The sequence below is a fragment of the Salvia hispanica genome, chromosome 2 (assembly GCF_029641045.1).
Source record: "Salvia hispanica isolate PSC_SH4W2 chromosome 2, Shi_PSC_v1, whole genome shotgun sequence".
NCBI classification, from domain to species: domain Eukaryota; kingdom Viridiplantae; phylum Streptophyta; class Magnoliopsida; order Lamiales; family Lamiaceae; genus Salvia; species Salvia hispanica.
Window position 1 is genome coordinate 2,803,458 of NC_142693.1, and position 21,494 is coordinate 2,824,951.

Below are 21,494 nucleotides of genomic sequence, written 5' to 3' on the forward strand. Positions count from 1 at the left end.
TCCGGATGTATAGTAGCCAGTACTTGTCGACGAAGGGCTTCAAGTATTGGAACATCTACGATAAGCTGAAGGATCTCCCCAAATTCCGGACGGGAATGCACGACGCGCTGCACGGGAAATCGGTGCGCTCGCGACTTAGCGTTTCGGAGAGCGAGGGGAGCGCGGCCCACATCGACTTGAGTGGGGATGGTCCGCACGAGCGCCCGGAGGGAGTGAAGAAGGCGAAGGGGAGGCGGAAGGGGAAGGGCGCAACGTCGGAAGTCGCGTCGGAATCCGTCATCGACTTAGAAAAAGCCACTTATTCGAGCAATGTCGCCAATCTGACCCAGATGTACACGCTGTACTTCACCGGCGGCGGGACCCCTGAAGAAAAGGCGGCCCTCTGGAAATGCATCCAACACCTGCAGAGTACGCTGGGGCTCGATCCCGACGCCCCTCCGGCCCCTCCGTCTTAGATTTTTTTTTTTTAAATCTTTGTTTATTTGCGTTTTTTATTTGTAGGTTTTTTTTTCTCGTTGTATTATATTTTCCAATGATTAATACAACGATGAATTGTTCATTATTAGTCTATTTATTAAATACATTTGTAGGGAAAATTAAATAATATAAAAAATAATGATGTAAAAATGAAATGTTGAGTTAGGGAGAAATAAGGGAGAAATAAGGGAGAAACCAATGTAGCACTTGGCTAAAAACTGGGGATAAATTTTGGTGCTGATGTGGCGCTGATGTGGCAGGAGTTAGGGAGAAATAAGGGAGTTTTTAGGGAACTCCATTGGGAGTGCTCTTATGGGCAAGAGGTGGGACCCATTTAATCCACCATTGTTTGTGGATGGAAGTGTTGCCTCTATTGATGTGTGGAAAACATTGCTAGTTAACAGAGCTTGGTTGCAAACTTGCAATTAATTGTGATGAAATCTTCAAAGGAAAATTCACAGCTACTACTGTTTATTGACTTTTCTAGCAAACATTAATTTGATTTAATATTACTCTCTCCGTCCCCGATTAAGAGTCACACTTTTCCATTTCGGTCCGTCCCTAATTAAGAGTCACACTTCATTTTTACCATAAATGGTAGTAGGTCTCACATTCCACTAACTCACTTCACTCACATTTTATTATAAAATCAATATAAAAAAGTGGGTCCCACATTCCACTAACTTTTTCAACCAACTTTTTTTTACATTTTTTAAAATTCGTGCCCGATCAAACTGTGACTGCTAATGAGGGACGGAGGGAGCATATGTTTATTCTTGGAATACTAATTTTTGTATACAATAGTGGAAGTCACTCACTCATGTCACAATTTTTTGTTCATACAAATAGTGGATGTCACTCTCTCATGTCTCATGCCTCAAAATTAAGTATGCAAAAGCAATCACACACTAAACAATTAATTTAGGTGATATTGTGTAATTAAATGGGATGTGAATCAAAGAGCTAATAAAAGTGGGCATCACCGTAGATATTCATCATTCGTCACCACCAAAGCCTACTTTCCTAAACCACTAGCTTTATCATAAATTCATCATAACCATGTGTTTATGCACGCCTAACTTTTTCTTTGACTAACATAGATTTCCCCCTAACTTTTACCCCTACAACCTACTAACATGTTTTTTGATTTAAAAAAAATACTAACATGATGGCATGTCAGTCTTGTCGGATTCAAAAAGCGGAACTTGTGGGATCGTACACAGTGAAGAATGTTGTCATCGGTGTAAAAATGTATAGAGATTATGAGATGGCCATTGCAAACATTGGATGAAAGAAGAAAAATATAAATGAGCCTTAGTACTAAAAGAATGAGAATGTGCAATTTAATGAAAATTTTCTACTATTATATACTCCATCTGTTCCATAGTAATAGAGACATTTCATTTTGCGCACTCGTTTTGAAAAAATAATTATAAATAGTTAAAGTGGAGAAAAAGTAAAGTAAGAGCGAGAATATTATAGATAAGACTCTTTTCTACATTATTTTTTCTCTTACTTTACTCTCTCTCCACTTTAACTATTTATTATTATTTTTTTAAAATGAGTGCAGAAAATGAAATGACTCTAGAACGGAGGGAGTACCAGTATAGAACCTATTAGTGAGTGTCCCAATTTGATTAGTGAATGAAAAGGTGATTCTCCCGACAAGATAAATATTATTATTTGCTAGATACAAAAAATCCAACCCAAAACCAACTTCTAATTAAATAATTACTTACAATCGTTGTTGTTTATTTGCTTTAATTTGAATATTTGATAGCCGCCCTATAACAACTTTATTCCCTCCTCTCCACCACTTACAAATACTAATGGATTATCCCTTTCACCTTCATTTTTACGTATCTTATGCTAAACTTTGTTTTGCGAATAGCATTCTCGTTGAATTTATATTACGGTTATTTATTTTATTTAATTATAGTACATTAAAATTTATGACCGATATTATTCATTTTACAAGTTACTTAAAAATCAAAGATTAATTTGTTATATTATTCATTCATTTAGTTGAATTTATAGAGAAAATAAACAAATTAGACTTTGTTTTTAATTACTTTACATATTAATAATTATAATCATATTTTTGAATTATTTTGTCAAAATAAATCTATAAAAGTAAATAAATAATAAGAATATATTGCGGTCCCTAAAATCATAAACCTTGGTCAAAGTTTGGTATTTCCTACGAACTTTAAAATTGGTCTAGAATATCACAAAGTTTGCAATTTGTTTGGTATTTTCCACGACATATCTATCACCATATTTGACCAACTTATAAGGTTTTTTTTTATCATACTTGACACAATTAAATCAATGTAGGTTTTTAAATGATTTTTTATCCTATTTATTATGAGCTTAAAAAGTGGTTTAAAATACCATAATACATATCGGCCGCCCTTAATGAAAATATCTTATTTGGATCGGTTTGGGAAATATCAAACAAATTCCAAAACTTGTAATATTCTAGACCAATTTTAAAATTCATAAAAAATATTAAAATTTAACCAAAGTTTATTATTTTAGTGACGAATATCCAAAATAATATTTAAAAAAGATTAAAAATGTTGCTCGGGTAAAACTTGGGTCCAATAATAGAAACTTGATATTTGGGTTCTGCTCTAATGGGCCAATGGCTTAACTTATAAGATTAAAGTTTTGGGCTGTTGGGCTTAATTTTTAAATTCTAATTTGTCTAAAGCGTTTTTTAAAAAATGAATTATAAATCACATAGTTTGAAATTTTCGCAACCATCCTTCCGTCTCATTTACGATGAAATATGCGACAACGTGACAGCATTTTTAAACACGTAGAAATGTTATAATTATTCCATGAATGTTAAATCTATTTTTTATGAGTACATGTTTGTATAGCGATGACATTTTAAAAATCGATAGTCACAACAACGCATAGCTCGTCCAAATGAATACGCCAGAGATCAAATATTTAAAACTTCATAATTTTAATTCAATATGACTATTTCTGCTTATTTGACATTTTAACAATAAATAAATCTACATTAACTTCTGTTTCTTTTCCATTTTTCCCATAGGCAAATTACATTAATTTTTGTAGCTAAAGAACAGATTTTTTTGTAAGCATTAAACACAAGGCAGTTGGACAAGAACGACGGCGAAGGAAGTATTCAGTTCATCCCAGTTTTTTACTACCCTTTAGTGTTGTTAACCGGCTGCAGTAACATGCTCTCAGGCCTCACTCTTCCTCTCAATAGTAAGTGCGATTGCAGAATTGAGCCTTGTTTGATGCATATGCGTTTCTGCGCACCAGATGTTTGTGAAAATTCCTGCTAAAAGTAGTAAAGTTTGAACCTTTTTTTCTCTAATTCCCATCATATGAGACCCTTGATGTACATTGTATGACTGCATTTTCTTAACATGTTTCACAAATTTGGTGTTATTTGTTGTTTAGGTGGCAATGTGGGAGTGCAGCTTTTGCCTGGAGTGTCTAATATGCCTAAATGTCCAGGTATTACTGCAAATCACTTGCATCAGTTAAATTGGAGATTCTATGCTTCTGTGCCCTGAGAAATCCATCTTAATTGAAGAATGGATGAAGAAATGAATAATAAAGTGACTTGTTGTAGGAGTATTGAGTAGTGCTATGGTAGCTCTTCTGATTACTGACATATGGTGCTTATTTGCTGTTAAAATAAGAATAGAAATTGGATAGTTTCATAATAAAAGTTGTGAGTAAATGAAAAGTCATATTCTTGATTGAATCTGGAAGTTTATATATTTCTCTTTTGGGGGTGTCCAATTTGTTTACTAACATTGTTTTTTGTTCGTCTCAAACGTCTTGTAAGTAATACTCTTGTTTCGTATCTATTTACTGTTTCGTATTCAATATACAGTAAAGTTTCGCATTTTTGTTTGGTTAAGGTTGCATTGTATAGAGGAACATTCGTAACTGGTAGTAATATGTAAAGATAGACAGTAATTGTTGTATTTTAACAGTGAAACGTGAAATTGACCGATCAACCACACCGCCAATCTGCAGGTCTCTCATTCGTGGAAACACGTTTGTCCAGCATCCCAGTTTTTCCTAAGATGAAGGTAACATGTGCAGTGAATCACTCGGAAAGTGTTTCTTCTGCTCAAAAGGAACATGATAAGATCAAGGTGATTAAACCTTTAGTTAAAATGTGTGGAATCACATCAGCTAGAGATGCTGCTTTGGCAGCAGAAGCCGGTGCGAATCTTATTGGGATGATTATTTGGCCCAAATCAAAAAGGTCTATTTCACTTTCTGTCGCCAAGGAGATTTCGAGGGTGGCAAGGGAACATGGAGCTGAGCCAGTTGGGGTGTTCGTCGATGATGATGCAGAGACTATATTAAGAGCCTCTGATGAAGCAGAACTTGGATACGTGCAGGTTAATACACATCTTTACCATCACTATCTGTTTTGTTCCCTTTCTTCTTTTGTTCATTCTGTATCGTGTCCGTGCAGCTTCATGGAAAGGGTTCTAGGGATGCTTTTCAAGTCGTAGTCAAACAAAACAAAGTAATATATGTTCTTCACGCGAATGAAGATGGCGAACTTTTGAATTCTATTTCTGATGAAGAATGCTCTCAAGTTGATTGGGTTCTTGTCGACAGTGCTACAGGCGGCAGGTATGGAAGATGTCATAATAGTATTTCTTTATGTTAATAATCTTTTTGATTTTGCCGGAATGAAGCCATGTGTTCCGATTTGATTTGTTGGTTTGTTTTGTGGAATTTTGAGGCAAGACTTTTGCTTAAACAAGAACAAACTGTCATTGTTTATGTATTTCTCTTTTTGTATGAGTTTAAAACTTAGATTAAAGTCATCCAAATGTTCCAAGGAGCATTAAAACAGATTCCTTCATTTCCTTGGTCTTTGACACATAAGCATTATTGACACGAAAAGGTTACGAAACTAGGTAACTCGACAGTTTTTCAATTGTATTCTCATGACACAGAGTTAAAATATAGCCTAGTTGAGTTTGACCTATTTCATGAACTCTTGTTTGCAAGCTGTATGCAGCCATGACTGAAACTTTTCTTTGGATGATTGCAGCGGGAAAGGCTTCGATTGGTCCAGGTTCCGATTGCCATCTATTAGCAGCAAACAAGGATGGCTTTTAGCTGGTGGGATTAAGCCCGATAATGTGTTTGAAGCTCTTTCGACTCTCAAGCCGACTGGCATTGATGTTAGTAGTGGAATTTGTGGTCCGGATGGAATTCAAAAGGACAAATCGCGAATATCATCATTCATGGAGGCAGTGAATTCGGTACAGTATTGAGTGATGGAGCTTCTGAAGCCATGAGAAATGTCTGTATTCAAACCCTCTTTCTGCAAGTACCCTCATTTCTAGCCATGTTAAGCTTTTTCATTTTACCATAAGACCACACTATTATTGTAATGAATCCATATGGATTTTGAATTCAACAGTCCAAATCTCCATCTTCCAACACAAAATTGTGTGTTATTAAAGTATTATTGTTGCATCACAAAAATGTGGTACAAATAGTGGCATAGTGTTGGTATATTTTGGTTGGTTTTCACTAATTCAGCGTTCTAAACCACACACTCAAACTTGCTTATCCACAACCTTGATTTCCATGTGGACTTGCAATTAGATTCTCCCATCTATTTGATTCCCAATTACATGTCACATTCAATTTCATCACCATACATCACATGAATAACTTAATGAATCACATTACTTGAATATAATTATTCCATAGTATTCATATGCCAAACACTAGTTTACATGGAAACATATCACTACTACAATAGCATATCATCAACAAATCACATCCTTTATAGAGACAATCATTACATCCTTTATAGAAATACACATCAATCTTTTTTAATCTTGTAATAACTATATAAGTCTCCATCACCGGAGGGCGAAAAAATCGGCTCTGCAGCTAGAAGACGACCCCTTAGAGGTTCCGAGCCCAGCAGCCTCCACGTCTCATATTTATCGATTTGTTATAGATATACCGATGGACATGTTGAGGTTTAGTTCAGCTTAGGATCGGTCTGGTAGTACACTATGTCACCCGTGTCACTCACATAATGATCCTTTTTCATGCTCTTTGCGAGGACTCCCAACAAGTATAATGGAAGAGGGCCTGATTTCTGAGGCTCCTTATAATATTTTCCGAGCACCGGCTTTGCTGCTTCCGTCTGTTGCAAGAATCACAAATGGTCAGTGAATATTAATAATCTGTGAAACTGTATATAAGAAGCAAGTTTTCTTGAAGAAGATGGATGTTTACTGCTTCTATCAAATGGTAGTGCGGGATTTGGGGGAAGAGGTGATGTATAACATGTGTCCCTATGTCGTGGTGGATGTTGTTTATCCATCCATAGTCGCGATCAAGCGTCGTGAGCCCCCCTCTCAGATAACTCCACTCCTGCATCGCCAACGAAATCAATCCGGGATTGAAACAAGAACACTTCAACATTCTTTGTGGAGTTTCGTGTATTCAAGAAGCTAAATTTACCTTTCCTCGGTACCAAGGGAGCTTATCCTCGTGGCCATGGTGATGCAGGTAGGTAACTAGATCAAGCCACGCCACGAATCCCTACATCAGAATCCCATTTTTTTTCAAGTTATACAAGGTAAAACAACGTTGAAGAAAACGTGGAGCTATTGAGAGGAGAGGAACGGGAGGAACTAACGAAGTAAGGTATGCCATAGAGTTTGAGCAACTGAAGAGGACCCATAACGAAAGAGAGCCCTGCGAGAATTGCAACCATTGCTGTCCAACAAACTGTCGATGTAATGACATCTTTCCTCTCGTTTGGAACGAACAAATCGCTGTCTGGATGGAAATGAGAGCCTTTCTTCCCTGGACTTCTGCTCCACTGCCATTACATGGACCATAAAGGAGCAATGGTTTCAATCAAGAGAGCCTAATACCATACATTTCACATGCAAAAGTTCGAATTCTGAAGAAAGTAAGCCAACCAGATAGATGGGATAAGCCAACATAGGAAAAGGCAATGTGAACCTCAACTTCTTGGTCACAAAATCCAATTGCTTGTATATCTTCTCAGACAACTGGAACAAACAACATGAACAAAACAGACATCTCAACTTGCACGTTCTATCAACAAAAACGCGAAAAATGCAACTAAATTATCTTCATAAAAAAGTGGAAAAACTACATACTGGATGCCAAGATTCATCATTCTCAACATGTCCATGGTTCTGATGGTGTGTCCTGTGACTAATTCTCCTGAATCATTCACCATTACACAATTTGTTAACATCAATTTTGGTTTATTACATACATATGAATATTAATATATCATACATAAAAAAGTTATGGTTTTAAGGTTTAAACTTACCATCCATGATAAGGAACAAGGATGGAAGAGTGAAGCAGGTGGCCAGCAACACTATTCAACTTTGGATCATTGGAAAAGCTCCCATGTCCACTGAAACACAATTCAAGAATCATCAAAAGGAATCAAACAAACACAAAACCAAACCACCCCACAAAAAAAGATTACAAATTTACCAATCATAGCCAAGAACAAACAGAGCCCAAAAGAATAATTAAAAAGAATCACACAAACACAAAAACAGAGCCCAAAACAATTCAAGAATTAGAAAAAAACAACCAAAACCACTCCACAAAAAAAAAGATTAGAACTTTACCAATCATGGCCAAGAACAAACAGAGCCCAAAACATAGTTCCCTGAGCAAACCAGTAGAGAGGCCACACAGCCCAGTTGTTCAAATAGGCAGCAGCAGCAGCCAATCCAAAAACCACAGCAACATCTCTCACAACATAGCTCATGGACTTCCATGGATTCTTGACCCAACAATGTTTAGGAATGGCTGCCCTAATATCAGCCAGCTTGAATGGGGGTGGTGCACCAGGGTCAAATCCATCACCACCACCAAAACCATTTACCACCTCACTCTCCCTCTCCTCATTCTCCTCCTCCCCCACCTCCTGAAATCTCAGTGGGGCACTCACATTCAAACCCCAATTCCTCCCTCTCCCAACACTGCACAATGAGCTGGAATCACTGGAGAAATCTGCTGTTGAAATTCTCAGCTTTGAGGGGTTGGGACTGGAGACAGTTCTTGGCATAGGGTAGATTCTTGGAAGTGGCTTTAGACCACATCCTGATAGAACCCAACTGGCCATTTCACCACCCCAAATCTGAAAATGGTAAAGATCGCACCTTTATCAGTTTCTGTAACTGGGGTGGGAAAGAGAATGTGTGTGGAGTTGAGGGGCTTGCAGAATTGTATGTAGATGTGTATGTATAATCAGCAGAAAATGGATGGATAATGGAAGTGATACTCACCTCAAATTCAAGAATCCCAACTTGATTTTGGTGAGGCTTAGAATCTGAGGTGAATGTGATTCATTTATATAACCCAATTTGAGGCTCTATTTCTCCTCTCTTTCCTTCCCCACCATCTATGTTTCCACTTATATGGTCTACTACTGTAACTCTCTCTCTCCCGAGATCTGTACAAATTTGTGTATTCAACAATGACTAACTTTATTTAAATACTCCTCCGTCCCAGATTAGGAGTTAGATATAGTTATAGCTCAAGTTTTAAGAAAGAATTGAAGTGTGTAATAAATGAAATAAGGTGAGAGAATGTGTAATAAATAAAATGAGAACATAAGATAGTGGAGCGTGTAATAAATGAAATGAGATGATAGAGTGTGTAATAAATGAGGTGGGTTGGTTGAAGGTGCGTTCCTTTTGACTTTTTTGGAGTTTTTTATTTTTGTTTTAGTTTATTTTAATGTAGATAATGACACCTTGATGTAATTTTGATGAATAATGGAGTAAAATTGTATGACCAAATGTGAAAAATTCTAAATACGGACGACTTTTAAATTGGGACGAACTTTTATGGAGAAAAAACTCTTAATTTGGGATGGAAGGATTAATTTATTTTTATCAATTAACTTGTGTTATATATCGTGGTAGGAAATTGTGATGATATTTTTAATGGATTTGGTGTGGTGCCTTTTGACTTTTTTGGAGTTTTTTATTTTTATCTTGGTTTATTTTAATGTAAATAATGATATTTTTATGTAGTTTTGATGAATAATGGGATGAAATTATATGATTAAATATGAAAAATTGTAAATGTGACTTTTAAATTGGGACGAACTTTTATGGCAAAAAGTGACTCTTAATCTCAGACAGAGAGAGTAATTTATTTTGATCAATTAACTTGTGTTATAATATTGTGATAGGAAATTGTGATTATATATTTAATGGATTTGGTGTGGGGAGAGGAATAGGACAACAAGGTTATGGTGTTTGGTGATGTTAAAATTTAATAATAAAGTTGACTAAATCCCTCGTCTCTATTTGTTACTCCATATTTAATTGGGTGTTGGATTCATGTCATTGATTACAAGATATTTGCATGAGCTGCCTTATTAACTAATGACTATACTTTCCATTTTTTTTATTTCGCCACGTGCAATAAAATTATTTGGATATTTTCTTACTTCATGTTATTCAATAATCAAAATTCTGATTTGCTTTTTAACGATGATTTGGAGGTTTAAATTAGAAAGGGGGTTGAGCTTAGCTATAGATCCAGAAAATAGAATTCGTGTGCGGTAAAAAAAAGTTGTCATCAACATCGAAAGGCCAAGATGGTGCGGCGTCGCTTGCGATAGATGGCAGACGAAGAATGAAAATGAATTTCAACCCCGAAAGATTAAGTCGGAGTTGCAACACTAAATTGATATCAAATCTAAAAGGCCGAATTTATTGTTTGACGATATGGTTAGTAGAACCACCGACCCCACCTGAATATTGGGTCTCTAAGTTTCAAAATATTCATTTTTCTATAGTACCGACCTTATGTGGGAAATTATTAAAATAAAATTTCTTGACAATACGTATTTATTACATTCAACATACATATTTATTGACAATAAGCAGTAGTTGATGTACTAATGCTTTGATTTTCCAAATAAATAGATGAATTCAATGCTTGTAGTCCTCGTGGAAACGTTTTCACGTGTTAAAAAAAAATCTCCATTGCAATATCAAATAAATAAAGTAGTGAATAAAATAAACAAAAACTACAATAGTAAATATTTATTTAATCCAATGAATAGTATATGAACTCAAAATACAATAATCAAGAAATATGAAAACTCAATTGGAAAATTAGGACAATATAAGAATAAAATTATTATTTTTAATTTTGTTTAATTGCCCATGATACGAGTACCGACCAAAAAAGATAGTACTATACCAACTTTTATCAACAAAAATTTGACTCATCAATTAAATTGGTCGGTTCAGAAACCACTTACCTAACTGACGAATTAAACGTGTTGAATTATATAGCCTTTATTTTTTACAATCAGAATTTTACACGCTAAATATAGTTTATACTGTAGCATGAATATCTGGATAATTTTAGTACATAGTTTTAATTTTGATTTATTTTGTATATAGTGTGAAAAATGAAGAAAAATCTATAGACAACAATGTTGTCGGACCACCAATGTGGTCGGAATTGCACCTGAAAGTTAGTGCAGCAATGTTGACTTTCACATGTGATTTCGACCCCACCTATGGTTCAATAATGATAGTTGCACCTGAAAGTTAGTGCAACAGTGTTGACTTTCACATGTGATTTCGACCCCGCATATGGTCCAATAATGATAGTTGCACCTGAAAGTTAGTGCAACAGTGTTGACTTTCACATATGATTTCGACCCCGCATATGGTCCAATAATGATAGCCTCCTCGTTGCTAGAAATGTTATTAGTGTTAAATACAATACATTAGGCTCTAATTTCATAATTTTGATTAAAAACGTAGCTATGTATATCATAATTTAAGCCCTTGATTGTGACTAAATAAATAATTCTCTAAATTGAAGCTATAAATTAAAATTTACTAAAATTTCATGCGAAAATTTATATCGTAACTAGTGTTTGGGATCGAAGTAACTACATATGCTCTCTCAATAATTATTGTTATCTACATTAGAAGAATTATACTATCAGCGGCCTAATTTAAATTTTTTATCATGGTATGTTATATACATGGTGATCAAAATTAATTCGTTTGGCCGTAACTAAATGTCTCATATTATTCATTAATAAATAGTATTTCATTTTATTATTTTTAAATAAATAATAGTACATTCTACTAATTCATTTTATCCACGTTTTATTAGGAATAGTATAACAGTACGAGTCACATTTTATTAAATATTTTTTGTTAGTATTTATATTTTTTTCCATACGTGTGCTGGATCAAAATAGGACGGAGAAAGTATTTAATTTCAATATATCTGATAAATTAATATGGCAAACTAATTTCTACGGCTGTTTGCACCGGCCATTTACAAATTGACACTTTTTTTTCGTGTCTTTTTTTTTGAAGTGTAGATACTAGGTACATGCCTATTCACTAGCTAGATGCCTATTCTCGAAGCTAGATTGTTTTTTGACTTATAAAAATATTGATTTTAAGTCCTAAATCATGCCATTAGATTGATTAAAATATACTACTACTATTAGTAGTATTAATGAACTCAATACATAATTTTGGGTAGGCCTAATAGGTTGTTCGTCTGGGCCTAGCAAGCCGAGCCCGTGTTAGACTATTAGAAAGCCCACTATTACATTTTACATTTTCAAATATATAAGTGGAGTAATTTTCAAGTGCAAGTTCTTAGGAAAGAAATAGTAAAATTTAGGATGAAATGAGCTCACACTATTAATACAACATAGGTAAGTTACTGTCGCTTGCTCAAAATTAATATGTTTGTGATATAGTTTTAAATTGAACGACCCCAATATTACTTGAGATTAATTTTGTCACAAGAGATCTGGTAAGCTAACCAACAAAGGTAGCCGTTAAAAATTCAACATCTCGATTTATTTGACGACTGATCGTATCGAAACATTTAAAGTTCATAATGTGTCATAAAAGTGCTTATAGTAGTAGTAGTTAAGGTGTTCCATACCTTTTTTATTGATTAATGACTCAAAACACTATAAGGTACTCCTATAAAATTTAATGTTGCTCATTTTTAGTCCATCGATTCAATATGCGAATCAGACCTAAATAAGCATCGGTGTTTGCAGTCGAACGTTCGAACTAACCGATTCGATCATAATTTAAAAACATTATATAGAAGTAATATTTATAGGCCAAGACTAATCATACATGTCATTGTAAAGATCAGACAAAAGATTAACTAATGATCAAATTTATGTATTTTATCAAACGAAACATATGATTTATACATTACCAAATGTCGCTTATTTTTTTCCTTGCACTTTTCCCTTTTCAACCTGAAATTAAAAAATCATGATAAATCGTGTTCGGACAAAAATATGAAAAAAGGGAAAAGCAAAATAAGTACATCATTATTCTCTTTTCAGATGATAGTTCGAGTAAAAAAATCATATGATTAAGGGACAGCATCCCTTAATCCTGGCAGCAGCCTAACTTCCACTTACAAATTGCAAGAACTTAATTAATTATCTGGGAAAAGATATAAAAAATAATAAAAAAAATACACTGTAGTAGATATATTTGAAAATCAGCCACAATTTATGACAACAGGTATGGAACAAATGGTTATGGTCTTGTTGGAAGAATATTAAATTAGGCGATAGTGCATCTCACATGCTTAAACTGATTATATAAGCTTCAAAATAATTCAATTAATTAGTTACCGGTTGTTTAAACAGAAATATTAAGTAGTATTAGTGAAAATTAAAGAAATAAATTATGGGTATGGGTATATCTAAAAAAAAAAAAAAAAAAGAGAGAATAAAAAAATTTAATGTTTAAAAGAAAGAAATAAAAGGAAATATATTATGCAATAAAGACGTTGATTGCTAGCATTGAAAATATCTATTTCAACATTCCTCCTTAGTAATTTTCACTACATAAGGGCAACAATAATTTATACTTTCTCTCGTGATCGTTGTACCTTGTAACTTTAATCCGTGAATTGTTAATTAAAGGGAAAACATGTAAGTAAGTTGTGTTTGATTGTCCAAATAAAAAATTAAATTCTCCATGTTCAATTTTTATGCAAATATATCGAGTCTTTTCCTTTTGTGTTTTGAACTAGGAATATGCTACACACATAGAAGCATTTGATATTTTAAGTTTCTATCTAACTAGTCATTCTTTTATTCAAATAATATCGTCACATATTCAACATTAATTTGTAAGTACATTTTGCAAAAGAAGTTATCATTAGATTCACCCCCATGAATTATTTTCTTTTTAAACAAAATATAACATAATTATTATCTTTTACTTTATTCTCTACTTTAACTTTTTAACATTATTTTCTTATATCTCGTGCCTAGAAAACATGCATCGTTTATGGCGGAACAGATGAAGTATTAAATCCATGTCATTTACATTTAATATTAGGATATATGAGGAAAATGTAATTAGAGGCGTGGAATTGGAATTGGAGCCTTTCAATTCCAAATCCAGTGTTTGGTATTACAAAAATATTTGGAGAAATTGAATTGCAATTCCAAATCTTTCCATTCCACAATTTGAATTTCATATCAAAAGTAGAATATTGGAATTCCAAATAGTTATAAAATTAAATATTTTCACTATATATCCACAACACATACTTGACACACTACATACACTTCACACACTACACACTTTTTTCACACACACTACACAAATTTCACACATTTCACGCACACACTACACACATTTCACACACTACATGCATTTCACACATTTCACACACTACACGCATTTCACACATTTCACACACACACTATACACATTTCATACACTACACACACTACACATATCTCCACACACTACACGCTACAGTGTGTTAGTGTGTGTATATTGTGTGCAATGTTTTTGTATTTTGTGTAGTATGTGGATTGTGTGTGTGCAGTATATGTATTTTGTGTATAGTGCGTTTGTAACGTGTGTATAGCGTGTGTAGAGTGTGCAGTGTATTTTGTGGTATATAGTAAGTGAATTTTGTGTAAAGCATGTATGAATGTGTATTTTTTGTATATTATTTATGCACAAATTCTTCAAATTCAATTCCATATCAATTACTTCTAGCAAACGGAGTCTTAGATTATTGGTATTACTTTTTCTTTTTTCTTTCTTATTAGTACAAGCCCACAAGCCTCGTGCAGGCGGGAGAAATCATTTATAAAAAAACAAACGATTACTTCAATAATTCACCTCAAAATGGCATCATCATCTTCATCATCCCACCACCACCCTCTCCCACCTTCCTTCTCCTCCACCGCCGCCCCCCCTCCCACCCCCTCCTTCTCCTCCGACCTCCCCTCCTCCACCTCCTCCGCCCTCCTCTCCACTCTCCTCCACCGCCTCCCCCCCTCCCTCTCCCTCCCCACCACCTCCACCCTTCCCTCCATCCCCCTCTCCGCCCTCACCCCCTCCACTCTCCTCCCCGCCGCCACCCAATTCGGCTTCTTCCACCTCACCCACCACCCCATCCCCTCCGATCTCCCCCTCTCCGCCGAATCCGCCGCCCTCTCCCTCCTCTCCCTCCCCCTCCCCCAAAAGCACCTCCTCTTCCCCTCCAACTGGCCGCTCGGCCACGAAATCGACGACGACGATGACGACGGCAGCGAATCGCTCTGCCTCGACCCCTCCCTCTCCGAGTTCTGCGGCTTTGCCGCGGAACTAGAGAGGCTGGGGCTGAAGGTCCTAGAAGAGCTGGCCTCCGCGGTCGGGTTCGATAACCCGACCCGGGACCAGCTCTCCTCGCTCCTCTGGATATCCGGTGGAGCGAGGAAACCGGGTCGGGTCTACCCGTATGCGGTCGGGTTGCATTACCAGATCACGACCCGAAAACAGACTCTGTTAACGGATTCGGGTCGGGTCACGGTTTCCGGGCTGGCGGGTTCTGTTTTAGTCACTCTTGGTGACATTGCTCAGGTCAGATTTTAATTAATTACATTTGTTAGCACTTTGATTAATAATTAATTGAATGCTAGAATAGTACTCCCTCCGTCCCGGATAATTCGGGTCACTTTGATCGGACACGGATTTTAAGAATTGTAATGAAAAGTGGGTTGAAAAAGTCAGTAGAATGTGGATCCTACCTTTATATATTTGTTTTATAATAAAATGTGAGTAGGAATGAGTTAGTGGAATATGAAGTCCACTACTAAAAATGTTAAAAGTGAAATGAGATAAATTATATGGAATGGACCGAAATGGAAAACTGAGATGAATTATCTGGGATCGAGGGAGTAGAATGAAAGAAACGAAAATAGTAGTAGTAGTTTTGATTACATACACATTATTATGGAAAATAATATGTTTCGAAAAGAACATCCAATTCTAGTAGGTGTGCTGTCACTATTTATATTATTGTTGTTTTTTTTGAAAAATCTTTAAATTGTTAGCTGTGAATCACTAAATTATATAATGTGATTAGACATATGTTAAGAGGTTTGTGTTAAAATGACAACCCCTTTTAAAGTGACACCGTGACACCACTTATACAGTAATATTATAAATGTTGCACAGCAATATTCAATACGCATTGCTGTCTAGTGTGTCGGATATTGCTGGACAAGAAAAATTGTTGTATAAAGAACAACAAATTGCTGGCCGTCTTTTTCAGATTATTTATTTATTTATTTTGCCACGTGGCAGCTTATTATTCGTCTACGTACACAAATAATTAGGTAGAAATGGTAATATGGTGTTATTTTAAGAGGTGGTGGCACCCTAACATGGCCCTGTGTTAAGATATTAATAGAGTTTTAACTAATGCTAGTTTCGGAAAAGAGTTTAATTCCAATACGTTGTTTTAAAATAAAGTAAAATCAAATACATCCACTTAGTTCAATGCATCATTGCATTGTCTTATTTGTTAAAAAAAATTAATGACCAAACATAGCAAATATTAGTATATTCGAAGATAAATGGAATAATAAAGATAGCTATACACATTACACGTTTAGATTGATATATCATTTATTTTTCAAAAATATGCTACGTAAACTACGGTTTCCATGTTTATCCAATAGATTTGGTAGGATCATATATGATTCTTTAATTATGATACGTGCACGTGTAATTATTTATATGTATCTAGTATGAAATGTCAAATTAAGTTAGGCTACATACTACTATAATTTGCTGGATTTCTTGACTAATAAGGTTAGTTGATTTTTAAAGAAATTCATCAATGGCCGGCTATGTATTTGAACACCTAACTTGATTAACAGTTAGCTAGTTTTCTATGAATGAGATTTATTTAAATTCAGTTGAAAATTAATGTATTGAATTAGTATATTTTTGTAGACAAAAGTAGTTGCTCTTGAGTTTAAAATATTCTTGCATAATGCTTTATGAGAATTGAATATTGGAATAGGTTTGGAGCAATGGAAAGCTAAAGAAAGTGAGAGGAAGGCCTTTCCCTTGTTCATTTGATGAGAACCCTAATAATGATCCGTGCATAAACATGTCTTTGCTTATCACCCTTCCCGCGGAGAGCATCGTTCGCCCCCTCCTTCCCAACTTGATCGGTGGTGATGATGACGATGATGACAACGGTGAAGGTGATGCCACAAACAAGAAGGAAGGAGAGAAGAGATTGTTCAACTCATTTAGTTTGGAAGATTATGCATGGAGAATTTATCACCAGCCTCTCCTATTCAAAGACCCCCTTCTTAGATATCGCGCTTGATCTCATCACGAGGGTCTTTTGAGCTTGCCTCTAGTTCGATTTTGCAATTGATATGTTACTTTAATCTCGTGGGTTATGTTTCTCGATTTTGAAATTGGTGAGCCACTTATTGAACAAGATTTTTTTCAATTTATTCTTTGAATTTTGATGTACAAATCGTTTGAATGCAAGTTTTTACAAAAATAGATGTCTCCTCTTCATATCTTAGATGCTTCGATCCATGTCTGAATGCACCTTTGGGTTGTGATTACACGTCTCATTTTAGTCTGTCCGCTAATTTTCTAATGTCACTCGTTCCAATTTTACTATATATGGTAAGTAATCTCTATATTTTGTTAACTTTATTTCGTTAACAAGAATGCTATTTTATTTTTAAAAATTCAGTTTAATGTAAATCGATTATATTTTAATTATACTTTATGTTTGTTCTCTAAATATATGTAAATATGGTTTTATATTGAGTAAATCAGATTTAATCGTGTAATATCATGATTTAATAATGTAAATTAGGTTATTATCACGTAAATTGATTTTTTTTAATCATGTAAATCAAGTTTAATTGTGTAAGTACAAGTATAGTATTGTTGTACATTAGGTTCAGGTCATTATCGTTTGTTATCTTGTTGTGTGAATCCATATTATATCGTGTCGTGCGCTGGAAGTATTCGGAGAAGGTAGCAGATCGAGTTCGTGTTTGAATTGAAATTTTTCTTAACAGACCGAGTTTGAATGAGACCCTCCACATGATTTGTCACCTCTAATTTGTTCTTCCCATAATGTAAATGAGGTGGTGAAATACCCACATAATATCAACCAAAATACCTAAACAATTAGTGTATATTCGATCAACCAATAAATTGATCGATAACTAATATCATTAATCTAATTGAGTAGTTACCATAAATAAGAAAATTAACTGATAAATAAGTGAATTGATAACTAATAGCCTTAATCCCATCAAATTAGAGCATGAAATATATATTTTGTTGTATAGATTTTAGTGGTGATGCAATAAATAATTTTCGAATACAATTGTAATAAATTATAATACTGGGCTGATGATAATCTATAGATTTAACCATTATATCATTAATTTTTCTTTGGAATGCTTATTTATCTCCAAATTTTCTTCCAATTTCTCTCTTAATTGGCGTTTTTCTTCCGTCTCAGGTATTTCCACCTCTTCTTCCTTGCATTGATTACACACAACACATAGCATAGATAGTTCTGTGTAATTAATTTCATATGCATTCATATAATTACAAGTTTATGGTGTGTAATTACTGAGATATGAATGACTTTGAAACGCCAAGTGTTGTTGATTATAGACTTATAGTACTATGTGGTTTATTTTCAGCAGAGAAATTGAACTTTCAAAATTACAGGTCAGAATAAAGTTTTAATGTAATTTGATGTATTATTTATTAATCTGTAGTGTTGTTAAAGCCAGTGGTAAATTCAAAAATTAAAATAAACTGGGGCTAAATTTTTAAAAAATGATCTATATTTTTAAACTGATTTTTAGAGCATCCCCATCCGTGCGCTTATTTAAGAGCACGGAGGTGGGCCCGGACCCACTTTTAATCCCTGTCCTTAGGCAATAGCACAACACACACATCCATGCTTTTCCGCAAGGACAAACTCAAGAGTCCCACAATTCTATTATTCAATTTAAATACTTCAATTACTAAAAACATTCAACAATATAAAAATACATTAAAATATAAAAATTATATAATTAAATCCTAAAAAATAAAAATTACATAATTAAAATCGAAATGGGGGTATTTATAGATGAAAATGTGAATTTTGGGGGAAAAAATTGAAAAATAAATTAAAAGTGTGTAGAAAATGGATATAATTTATTGGGAAGTGGCAAAATATTTTTTATTTAAAAGCTATTTTTTATATTAAATTTCAATTTTTTAAAAAGCCAGTCGCAGCCCGCCACGTTAGTTCTACTTATTAATTTTTCAAATTAATAAAATAATAATATTACAAATTTTGTATCAAATATTAGTAGTATTTTTATAGGTATAATAGGAAAATAGAAGAATAACTTATTTTGTTAAAACACTCATTATGAAAACCACCAAAAGTTTAGAACCATGTTTGAAACACTCATTATAGGTACTATATATAAATTGAAGTTTAGTCAAATTTTAGAACCATGTTTGAAATCAAAGGATTTTCTCATTATTAAAAAATAGGAAAATAGAAGAATAACTTATTTTGTTAAAACACTCATTATGAAAACCACCAAAAGACAACATTTAGTACTCCCTACCGTCCCTAACATGTTCCATGTTTGACCGGTGCACGTTTTAAGAAATTGTACTTATAACTCTGTGAAGAAAAGTTAGTGTAAAACGTTAGTGGCCGTCACGGAAAGGGGCAGCCATGGTGGGTTCCGATTTTGAGAACGAGTGTGAAGAAAAGGAGATGATGTATGGGGATGATTTTATCAGTAGCTTACCGGATGATCTTCTTGTTCCGATCTTATCGCGTTTAACGCTCAAGGAAGCGGCCGCTACTAGCTTTTTATCGAGGCGATGGCGCTATTTATGGACTAATGTAGCTACACTACATTTTGATGCTGATGACAAACTGGCCAGCATTGCTTATAGGAAAAACTTTGTGGTGAAGCGTGCAGTGAGGCGTGTGGTGAGGCAACGCAGAAAGCGGATGCTACGTGTCTTAAGGATTCGGTACGTTGGTTGGGTGAACCGTGTGCTGAGGCAACATAGCGGGCCGGCCCTGGAGTTTAAGATTTGTTTCAATCTGGATAAGAGTAGGAGTGATGCAATCGACAATTGGGTAAACATTGCTATTGCAAAGGGAGTTCAAAGTCTTGAGTTGGACTTGTTGGGAGGTGAAGAGCCCGTGGGAAACAACTACTACTATAGTTTCCCGTGCAAGCCCGGCACGTTGAATTGCCTTAGAGTTGTGTCACTGACAGGTGTGAATGTGAGCGAAGAAGCTCTGGATTGTCTCTTGATGAGATGTCCAGAGCTGGAAAAGTTATCCTTATGTTATGCCTCCGGTTTGAGGAATGTAGAGATTAGTGGATTCGAACTTTCGATTAAGTGTCTAGAGATAATTTGTTGTCCGGGGATAGACACGATTGAGATTGCAAACTCAAGCATTGAGTCATTTTCCTATGGAGGATTTTATGCCATTGATTTAATTATCAGCAATGTTCCCATGCTTGATCAAGTCATGATTATGGAAGGAGATTCTGCACTTGAGAACAATGTGTTTGGACAACTTTCATGTTGTCTCAATCAGCTCAAGATTCTTGACTTGACTATATTTTTTAATAGTGTGAGTGCACAGAATTATTATGTGTTTGTTTTAGGGACTGAAAATTGAATATGAGTTATATGATTGACTTGCTTATTTTCAGGAAAATGCAGAGATTTTCTCCTTCCCTGTTTTGCCCAACCTCAAAAAGCTAATCCTAAACGTCGGAGCATGGGCCGATGATAGTCTTCTGGAGTTCGCTTACTTTGTAAAATCGTGCCCTAATTTGATTATAGTTAAATTTCGGGTATGAATATGAACTTGACACCGGAAACGTTTAACTCGTAATTTTGGTGTTATTTATTTGTTCCTTTGTGGTTTGTGTTATGATCCTGTAAGTGTTAGGATCGTCGATTGCATCATTAGTTTTATATTGTACGCTATGCAGTTGATGTGGCCGTCACTCATCCCATGCTCAAACCAACCGGACAGAAGAAGAGAAATGGTGCGAGTACCCAAATGTGCCCACGAGCACCTGAAAGTATTAGTCATTCGTGGGTACAATGGTCGTACAAGTGATGCTGAACTCGCCATGTACTTCGTTGAAAAAGATGTTGCTGCTCTGCAGAAGATCAAGATTGATCCTCGCAACCTAATTCGAGATATATCGTCTCGGGGGGTTGCAGAGATCAAGCGCCAAGAAACTGCTCGAAGACATGCCAGGGACCACATCGAATCGAAAATACCTCCTCAAATCAAATTAGTAATCCGTTAATCCCTCTCTATATACACACACACATGTTTGCACACATCTTATGATACATTATTGGTAATGAACTTTATAAGCTTGTGCATTTGCCGATATACAATTGTTTCCTACATATATACTGCTACTACTTGTTTTATTTTGTAGAATAACTTCTTTTTGACAAAAGTTCTATATACTCCAATTAATATTACCATGTAATAATATTTTACTACTTTTTTGACGAACTCGTGTTACAAGTACAACTCATTTTTATGCACAATGGATCATATAGTCATAA

The 21,494-nt window shown here is 34.9% G+C and overlaps 4 protein-coding genes across 5 annotated transcripts; 3 read left to right on the forward strand and 1 right to left on the reverse strand.

The window, feature by feature from the left end:
* Positions 1-3,495: 3,495 nt before the first annotated feature.
* Positions 3,496-5,968, forward strand: LOC125201734 (N-(5'-phosphoribosyl)anthranilate isomerase 1, chloroplastic-like). The gene is made up of 5 exons (XM_048099972.2): positions 3,496-3,723; positions 3,922-3,978; positions 4,510-4,883; positions 4,961-5,124; positions 5,552-5,968. The coding sequence occupies exons 1-5, from the start codon at positions 3,693-3,695 to the stop codon at positions 5,775-5,777; spliced, it is 852 nt and encodes a 283-aa protein (XP_047955929.2). The 5' UTR covers positions 3,496-3,692; the 3' UTR covers positions 5,778-5,968.
* A 208-nt stretch (positions 5,969-6,176) lies between these two features.
* LOC125201775 (omega-3 fatty acid desaturase, chloroplastic) lies at positions 6,177-8,975 on the reverse strand. 2 transcript variants are annotated; one of them, XM_048100024.2, is made up of 9 exons: positions 8,817-8,975; positions 8,154-8,668; positions 7,841-7,930; positions 7,662-7,728; positions 7,458-7,550; positions 7,169-7,354; positions 6,991-7,071; positions 6,763-6,900; positions 6,177-6,670 (listed from the first exon to the last, which is right to left on the reverse strand). In XM_048100024.2, the coding sequence occupies exons 2-9, from the start codon at positions 8,651-8,653 to the stop codon at positions 6,503-6,505; spliced, it is 1,323 nt and encodes a 440-aa protein (XP_047955981.1). In that variant the 5' UTR covers positions 8,654-8,668; positions 8,817-8,975; the 3' UTR covers positions 6,177-6,502. The 2 variants fall into 2 exon arrangements, with proteins under 2 accessions (XP_047955981.1, XP_047955980.1); XM_048100023.2 differs by having other exon boundaries at positions 8,154-8,973.
* A 5,748-nt stretch (positions 8,976-14,723) lies between these two features.
* Positions 14,724-17,388, forward strand: LOC125213102 (2-oxoglutarate (2OG) and Fe(II)-dependent oxygenase superfamily protein). The gene is made up of 2 exons (XM_089064515.1): positions 14,724-15,440; positions 16,891-17,388. Exons 1-2 carry the CDS (start codon positions 14,724-14,726, stop codon positions 17,203-17,205), a joined length of 1,032 nt encoding a protein of 343 aa, XP_088920641.1. The 3' UTR covers positions 17,206-17,388.
* A 2,259-nt stretch (positions 17,389-19,647) lies between these two features.
* On the forward strand, positions 19,648-21,223 carry LOC148931385 (F-box/LRR-repeat protein At3g58900-like). Its single transcript, XM_089064767.1, has 4 exons — positions 19,648-19,842; positions 19,888-20,529; positions 20,612-20,755; positions 20,897-21,223. Exons 1-4 carry the CDS (start codon positions 19,648-19,650, stop codon positions 21,221-21,223), a joined length of 1,308 nt encoding a protein of 435 aa, XP_088920893.1.
* Positions 21,224-21,494: the final 271 nt, after the last annotated feature.